This window comes from Mugil cephalus, chromosome 7, assembly GCF_022458985.1.
Source record: "Mugil cephalus isolate CIBA_MC_2020 chromosome 7, CIBA_Mcephalus_1.1, whole genome shotgun sequence".
NCBI classification, from domain to species: domain Eukaryota; kingdom Metazoa; phylum Chordata; class Actinopteri; order Mugiliformes; family Mugilidae; genus Mugil; species Mugil cephalus.
The window spans coordinates 21350812-21359600 of NC_061776.1; the positions used below are offsets into that span (position 1 = coordinate 21350812).

General features: G+C 43.7%; 2 protein-coding genes across 3 annotated transcripts; one reads left to right on the forward strand and one right to left on the reverse strand.

The window, feature by feature from the left end:
* Positions 1 to 348: 348 nt before the first annotated feature.
* Positions 349 to 6249, forward strand: LOC125011197 (intracisternal A particle-promoted polypeptide). Its single transcript, XM_047590281.1, has 10 exons — positions 349 to 904; positions 1289 to 1701; positions 1794 to 2005; positions 2245 to 2464; positions 2586 to 2741; positions 3641 to 3808; positions 3896 to 4033; positions 4256 to 4378; positions 4512 to 4732; positions 4837 to 6249. Exons 2-10 carry the CDS (start codon positions 1362 to 1364, stop codon positions 5059 to 5061), a joined length of 1803 nt encoding a protein of 600 aa, XP_047446237.1. The 5' UTR covers positions 349 to 904; positions 1289 to 1361; the 3' UTR covers positions 5062 to 6249.
* An 892-nt stretch (positions 6250 to 7141) lies between these two features.
* LOC125011201 (transmembrane protein 69-like) lies at positions 7142 to 8553 on the reverse strand. Of its 2 annotated transcripts, none has more exons than XM_047590286.1 (3): positions 8397 to 8553; positions 8116 to 8161; positions 7142 to 8007 (listed from the first exon to the last, which is right to left on the reverse strand). In XM_047590286.1, exons 2-3 carry the CDS (start codon positions 8152 to 8154, stop codon positions 7306 to 7308), a joined length of 741 nt encoding a protein of 246 aa, XP_047446242.1. In that variant the 5' UTR covers positions 8155 to 8161; positions 8397 to 8553; the 3' UTR covers positions 7142 to 7305. The 2 variants fall into 2 exon arrangements, with proteins under 2 accessions (XP_047446242.1, XP_047446243.1); XM_047590287.1 differs by having other exon boundaries at positions 8364 to 8522.
* Positions 8554 to 8789: the final 236 nt, after the last annotated feature.

The window sequence follows — 8789 nt, forward strand, 5'->3', positions numbered from 1 at the left end:
TAGACATACAGGAACAGTAACAGGAGGGAAATCCAGCCAAGGGTGTTGCTGCAACCGTGGCCAGACTGGCACATGACTGTCTTTGAGTTTTAATTGGCTTACATTAATGTCTCCACATATTCTCTTGCACGCCACTGGCTGCCGAGCGACACATTGAAATAGCTGGAAATTCAAGTCAAGTGACAGATGTTACAGGACTTGTATTTCAGGTGTGTGACACATAATCTTAGTGAACGGTTACAGTTAAATATTTCAGTGAAGTTCAGAGGCGTTTTTTTTTTTTTTCCTCCTTCTTCTTTTTTCACCAGGCAGCTCTAAAGGGGACAGGCAGTCCTGTCTGTAATAACCGGTTCCCAACATAAAATTTAAACTAATTTGATCTCAAGCTACTGATTAAAACAAACTGGACTACCCAGTGACACCATCTAAGAGTTGGCTGGGTTGTGAGCCCAGTCAAGTCTACAGTCGCAGAGGTTTATGGTCAACACTGAAGGACATCTTAACCTGAAATTATCATCCTGCTGGGGGCCAAAAATGGAAAGAATACTATGATAATGTACACGTTAGGTTTGTGTGGCTTGTTGTCAAGGACTTCCATCATTGCGGCGGCGTCCTTAAAGACAACACCGCCACCTGGCGTCGTGTGTCGCGGGAGACCAGTGGTCAATTTTTGTGTGAATTTACCAAAAAAAAAGAAAAAAAATATATAATATAAATTAAGACATAAAGCATACATTGGATTAATTTAAACGAAACACGTCAGAATACAGACCGTCAAGAGCGAGTCCCTATCGAGGATCCATTCCTTACGCCTGGAGATGCAGACCAGTGCAGTCGGTTTAGGAAAAAAGGATCGACAGACAGTCTGCAGGAAGTTGCTGCATCCTCATCAGTGAACTCACGGGTAAGTCGCAACTAATACCCAAAAGAACTGTGGCATTTGTTTATATTTATGTGTTCGCAATTCTCTGTGAGGTAGCAACCTAGGAAGGGGTTGTGTAGAAGCAAATTGCAAATTGTCTTGTGACTGTTCACTGACTCCATCCCGGCGACCTGCCCGGTGGCTAGCATCCCTGGCTAATAGCGGCGGCAGGTGTCCTGTTATTGATAATATAGCAACAGTGTGATGGTCTGTTACCGACTTTGTAATGTTTTAGTGTGCCTTACTTTAAAGCAGCAAAGAAAGACTGTGTTAACTACTGAAACTGCATTGTTTGCTAATAGCTAATAAACACAACAGTTAACTGGCAGAGTTTTGGTGTTCATTCCGCCACCTCTTGTCTTTCAGGCCAGTTTTATGCTGACGCTCGTTTGACAGGAGGGTTTGTGGACACTGGCGTCCATGGTAACGCGGACCTGCCATGTCCTTCAGCTCCGTGTCAACGTGCACTGGGTGTGTTGGTGATGGCGCAGCTGCCATGGCAACCCAGGGGTCTGAGCAGGCGCCGCTGGCCTCAGACCGCTACGCCAGACTCATCCTGGCCCAGATGAACAAGATGCGACTCCGCACAGACTTCTGTGATGTGGGGCTGAAGGTCGGTGCCCAGGTCTTCAGGGTGCACCGGCTAGTGCTCGCTGCCAGCAGCCCATACTTCTCTGCCCTGTTCTCCGGGGGGATGAGGGAGGCGGATAAAGACGAGGTGCAGATCCTTGGAGTGGAGACTGAAGTATTTGAGGTTCTGCTGGAATTCATTTACACAGGTCCACGTCTATCCTGGCATCCTCTCCATCGGTTTCCTTAAAAGTTGGTGTAGTCGTGTGCCAGTCTTGATGGAAATGTGTTCTTTCATCAGGACTGATCAGCGTAACCGTGGAAAATGTTCAGGAGCTGATGGTCGCTGCCGACATGCTCCAGCTGAACGAAGTCGTGTCTGTCTGTGGGGAGTTTCTCAAGGGCCACATGGATCCATCCAACTGTGTGGGCATCTTTCAGTTTCTGGAGCAGATTGCCTGCTTGGAAATGCTAGAGTTTACTGAGAACTACATTCATGTACATTTCCTGGAGGTAGGCACACATGAGAAGTGTAATTTTTACCAAGACACTGGTTTTGCTGTTAGAACCAATTCCTATGATATTTAAAGACTACGGATTAGTTCATTGTAACTCAATAGAAAATATAATAATAATCAAATATCTTCCCAGGCCTGTGTTTGTATTCTATACATTGGTGAAAGTGCTTTAACACATATTTTGTTTTCAGGTTAAATGCTTACAATTTGTCTCTGTCAACTTCTTCCTTTCAGGTGTGTGTTACTGATGAGTTCAGGGGCCTGTCAAAGGATCAGTTGGTGAGGCTTCTAAGAAGTGAGGAGCTGAGGATTGAGGATGAGTACCAGGTATTCACTGCAGCAATGGACTGGGTTCTCCAAGATGTAGTGAAGAGGAAAAAACATGTAGTGGAGGTGTTGGAACCAGTCCGCTTCCCTCTGCTTTCCCCACAGAGATTGTTCAAGTACATAGAAGGTAAATAAAATATGAATATATTTCAATTTTACTCTTTGTAGGATTTACTGGCACTTTATTGTTTTTAAAATATAAAGCATACCTAACAGTAAAATAAATGCTGTTTTGTCTCTCAACAAAGGTATTACCGACTTTAGCCTGCGGGTGGCACTGCAGACTCTGCTGAGGGAATACACTGAGGTCACAAAGTCCCCCAAAGAAAATAAGGTGTACAGCCAGCTGCAACCTGCCAAGATGAGGCCCAGAAGAAAAGCCAGGAAATACCTCTATGCCATAGGTTTGTGTCACATATCTGTTTTTTTTAATCATATTTGAATGATACATGATAAATATAGTAAGATTTAAATGGTTGTTACCTGTAGGGTTTAACTTTGAGCCTTGAATTTTATAATGTTGTGGGAGAATGTAAATAGGTACATTTCCTCAAGTGCTAGGCTGAAGTATATATTAAATATTTTATATATACTTGCATTTAATTGAATTTCAGAGGAAAAATACTACACTTTCCACTCCAGTGCATTTAGTACATGGAGATGACACAAAAATAACAAGCTTTTAAAATACAACAGTTTATCAAAGAAATCAGTGGTTTCCAACATTTTAAGTGTCTGGCATTTTTCAAAAATGTGTGTGTCGCCAGGGTAACATTTCAGATTTCAAGTTCGTATGAAATTGATTTTGTTTCCCTCTGAACTGGTGACGTGGTTTAATTAAATTAAAAATCAAAGATTCGAGGAAAAAGTCCAAAACAGATTTGTGCATCATAATGTTTCCCTCATTCATCAATGATTTGGCAACCCGACAGAATTATCTGCTGTCTTAGTACATAACTGTGTAGAGTAGTTCAGACTAGCTCCACCTGCAGCAGCTACAGCAGTAACAAGCTGCTCACAATGATGCTTTCATGTTAATAAATCAATGATTACACATTTACACTAACAAATCGGTCAGAAGGCCCAAACCAGAACTGTTAACCATTTTTACCTACAAATTCGTAGTAATATTTTGTAGTAAAATTTGTTATTAAGGACTTTATATTGTAATAATGTATTGTTTACAAGTATCTGAATCAGAATAGTTCTCCACCACCGACAAAATGCTCCAAAGTCAAGAGGTGAAACTTTCAGGCCAAATAACAAACTTGATGATATAGCTTTGCTTGCTGCCTCCCATCAGGAGGCTACACGCGGTTGCAGGGTGGACGCTGGAGTGACAGTCGGGCGTTGAGTTGTGTAGAGCGCTTCGACACCTTCAACCAGTACTGGACCACTGTGTCGTCTCTGCATCAGGCTCGCAGTGGGCTGGGAGTTGCAGTCCTGGAGGGCATGATCTACGTGGTGGGAGGTCAGAGTACTGAGCGTGTGTTAAAATGATACAATAAGGTGCATGTTTAGCAGTGTGACAGTGAATCTTGTTTTTTTTCTCCACTAGGGGAGAAAGACTCAATGATCTTTGACTGCACAGAAAGATACGACCCAGTTACCAAGCAGTGGGCTGCTGTGGCATCTCTGAATTTTCCTCGCTGTGGAGTTGGCGTCTGCCCCTGCCATGGAGCTCTGTACGCACTCGGTAAAGGCTGCAGCTCAACGCATTTAAAATGAGCAGTTATAAATGCATACTGAAAGTGGAGAAATGACTTGTCTCCTTGAAGAAGAAATATAGTGCTTTGTAATGCAACATTGTGATTTGACAATAACTTGCAATTAAGTCAAAAATTCAATTACCGGTAAACATTTGGGAATACTTTAGAGAAATAGCATTAACTAGTTGTTTCATGTTGTGTTCCTGTAGGTGGTTGGATTGGCTCTGAGATCGGGAAGACCATGGAACGATATGACCCAGAGGAAAACAAGTGGGAGGTTATTGGGAGCATGGCGGTTCCCCGCTATTATTTCGGCTGCTGTGAACTACAAGGTGTGTTCCTCCACACAAAAATCAATGATTTCTCAAGATATTTACGAAGCTTTTCTTATCCGTCTTTTAAAAGCTGTGTTTCTTTTACGCTGAAATAAGCAGATCTGACCTAAACGCTGGTGCCTCTTTCCAGGATTCATTTACGTGATCGGAGGCATCAGCGACGAAGGAATGGAGCTGCGCTCTGCAGAGGTGTACGACCCCATCTCCCGACGTTGGAGCGCCCTGCCCGTCATGGTCACACGTCGGGCCTATGTGGGCGTCGCCTGCCTAAATAACTGCATATACGCCGTGGGCGGCTGGAATGAGGCGCTGGGTGCTCTGGAGACAGTGGAGAAGTACTGTCCCGAAGAGGTGAAGTGCTGCCTCGACCGAAAACAGAACAAATTCCCGGTCTAATTTAACTTGCTGACAAATAATCCGGATCATAACGTTCTTCCCACATCTTTATTCCACAGGAGAAATGGGTGGAGGTGGCACCGATGTCTACTGCACGCGCAGGTGTGTCAGTGTCAGCTGTGAATGGGCTGCTGTACGCAGTCGGGGGGAGGGCGGCCAGCAGGGACTTCTCCGCGCCCGTGACTGTGGATTCCGTGGAGATCTACGACCCCCATCTGGACACCTGGACCGAGGTCGGCAACATGATCACCAGCCGCTGTGACGGAGGGCTGGCGGTTCTCTGACAGCCAGAGCACTCAGACTGTCCGCACCAGGGCCGAGACTCGTCCCAAAACTTTGTGAACTGGAGAAAAGCTGCACCTTAAGGGAACACACACAAACGTGTTTCTGTCTCTTGTAGGCTTTCGTAATATTATACATATTATTTATACGTGGCGTGTCCTTTTGTTTGTCCAGAACAGCGATTGAAAATGACCGCACATCCCGTACTGGAAGCTGCCAAATCTGCCTCTGCTCCATTATTTTCAGTTCACTGAATAATTTTAGAGAGAATTTCAGAGTGGCAACCCATGTATGTTCCTTATTTATATTTAAAGAAAAGGCTGTTCTGATGATGAGGATCCTTCTCAGAGTGGGGGGAGTTTTATTTTTGATGAAGCAGAGTGTTTTTAATAATGCTGAGGATACTGTTCTAGGCTCTGATGTGAAAGCACAGTCTTTGAGTTAGTTTACTGCTCCTCAAATGAATGTTTGAGATGTATGGATTACTACTTGAGCCTGATTGAACCAAATGAAACCTGTGTGTCGTGATTACCGATTACTGTAAACTTGAACAACACGACAGTGCTGCAGTCACTGCGTTTCCACTGGTTGACTTTTGTACATATGTGTATAGCAATATCTCTATTTACATTTCAGTCCAAAACCACTGATCCATCATCTCATTCATCAGCAAAACCTCAGAGCTGTAGTTTGTTCTCCATTCACATTTCCATGTTTTTCATGTTGGGGTACCTAATGAATCAAAGACAATACACTTGTTTAGAAATGTATTTATAGAAAAATATCATGTTTCCTCTTGAGATAATGGAGCACATCACATTTTCAATAACAGTATTTTCTAACGCGTAGTTATCCCTTTACAGGCGACATGTTACATCACAGTAAACCACCTTTCATTGGTTGGTTGATTTGCAGACTGAATAAACGTATGTGTGAGCTGGATTTAACATCTCAACTACTTTCCCTCCTTCCATTTAGTGAATATCCGTCATCGGTTGGCTGATATAATTGCTACTCCGTCTTTTAAATGTCTGTTGTGATCCATCAGACTAGTACCACTGTATTTTCCTAAAACAGTAAAGTTCGTCCAGAAGTAGTCTCCACTGAGTTTGTACACAAAAAAATATGGAGCTGACCTCAGTAGAATATGCACTGACCAGGCAATATAATATGACGACCTTCCTAATATTGGGTAAATCTCCCTTGAGAATGGACGTGGTACTTCTGAGGGTGTCCTGTGGTGTCTGGTAACAGAATGCTGTTAGTGGGGGCCTTTGAGTTGTTCCTAAACCGTTTGTGTCTGTGTGTGTGTCAGGCTGCATCCTGCTGGGGATGTGTGCTGCCATCAAGGAGTTGTTGCTATGGGGTGGGGGTGTCTGGTCATGTCTAAGTAACATCCACATCAATGAATGTCAGGTCTAAACGTGTCCCAGCAGAACAGTGAATTGTTATAAGATGGTCAATGTTATTCAATTGTCCTGTCAGTGGTTTTAATGCTGTGGCTGATCGGTGTATTTCCTGCAACGCGCTCACCTTGGATTTGTTGCTTAATACAGCCTGTTGTCATCGACTGACTGGCGCTGTCTTTATTAGGCTCTGCCTTCATCCATTTATCTGAGGTCTGCGGCTGCAAAGCACCAAGGCTGGTTTCTAATGATGTGGCACATTTCCAAGATGTCAGAAAATCACTTTCAGCTCAAACTCTAAAACTTGTGCCTTTACAAGACCGTCCGGTGAAATCCATTCAAATCTCAAGACTGTTCAGTTGGAAAAACTGGAAGTTGCTTCTTGTCGGTCTGATGCATAAAACTAGAACTAACTCTACTGGTCAACATGAGACAAGACTTGCCCTTAGAGGTTATGATGCAACAAGGTGAAAAATCTTTACGTGACTGACTGATGTAGCGATATGGGACCAGTTGACACAGACAGTGTATGATAATCCTAAGGCAGCAGTTTGTAACTCTTATAATCCAGCGTACAAGCTATTCTTCAGCAGATTTGACTTAAATCCACATGGAACAGTGAAAAGTATGTGAAATCTCCCAATATTTATATATTGTTTTTGTTTTTTTTTTTTTAAAGAAATTTGAATAATCGGTTTAAACACAGTCAAGAAGAGTACTTTTTTCCCCATGTAGTTCACACCAAAGGTCAAAATTTGATGAATGTTTTCTTGACTTGACTCTTTTCTGCATTCTACACTTTGCAACATATTAAACAATATATGAACAAAGTATCTTGAATCACTTCTGAATGATCTTCTTTTCAGAGCAGAATTTCTTGAGTGCCAACGTGGCCACCAACGAGAAGGTGGCGACCAGGGTGAGGATGGTCCTCATGGCTTTAAACCAGGCGGGGTAGCCAGGCAGCAGGGTCAGGTCGTAATGCAGCGACAGACCCAGTCCCATGATAACTACGAGGGCTCCCTCTGCAATATTGTCCCGGCAGAGAAGTGCCAGCCAGGCCAGAAGTGACGGCACCACGCTGTTTCCCAAGTTCATCCAGTCCGGCTGAGCGGGACTGCCGGGAGGGATGGCGAACCCCCAGCGGGCTCCTCCAAGGAAGGACACTATAGAGGCTCCGTACACCATTTGAGCGTATGCCACTTCAGGATAGAAGGACTGTGTGGCAGCCATCAGAAGAGGGGCTGACAGGAAAGGGATGAGCCCAGAGAAGCCGAGGTACAGAGCCGGTTTGGGAGCGTTGGCGAGGGCCGTCAAGCTGAAACCCTCTTTGCCGTCGACCGTCTCTGAGGAGCCTCGTGAATCCTTGTGACATAGACGTGAGGCATGCCAGCTCACAGGCCTGATGCTCAATAACCTGTTGGTAGGAGCCGGTCTGGATGGCACTGACACAGAGGAGGCTGGGGAGCCAGACAGCAGCTGAGCTTTTGTGAAGTAGTGTGGTGCTCTGGTTATCTGCTGAGGATGTCGCCACACTCGAACCTGAAACCAGCATAATGATTTCTTGTTACAAACTGTTGGCATATACAGCAGGGTTATATTCATTATTAAGTTGTATTTAAAATGTGTAGAATGCTCTCTTTTTCTTACCCCAGACATTATCTGTCTTCCAGATGCAAATCTAATCATTTTCAATCTGAAACAGAAGGATTTTCTGTAAGCAATGGCTTTCCATAGCACATGCACTCAGGAGGTTTAACTTATATATTCTACAACCACTAGAAGGTAGCGTTGTTATTAGCAGCTAGCATTCAACCTCTCCTAGCCGCACTCTGAACGTATTGCAATGCAAATCTTTTTCGTTGTGACAACCTATAAACCACAGATTACACAGTTACCTCAATGTTATTCTTTAACTTTTAGTCACTCACTTGCTTCCCGGGCCACTTCTAGCACAATAGCATACGTTTAATAATGACAAGGCTAACGTTAACTAGCTAGAGGTCGTGTACTTGCTGCCATTCTGTCGGCGCTCGATTAAAACACCTGTCTCCTAATACTCTTGAGCCACACGAGACTGGTTCTGGTATCGACTTGTTTGACTGTCGGTGGCAGGGATGTATTAAGTTGCATTCAATGTGGCAAAATACCACCGTATTGTAGGCGCCGTCTATTTGAAAATTACCCCCAAAAAATCAGGCTATAATTTGAAGGACATACATATTAATTTATTTAAATACAAATTAAGTGCACAGAAGTAATACCGTCGATTACGCTTGTATTTAAAACGCTTCGGAACTCTGTGAAGTTGCATAAGGACGACT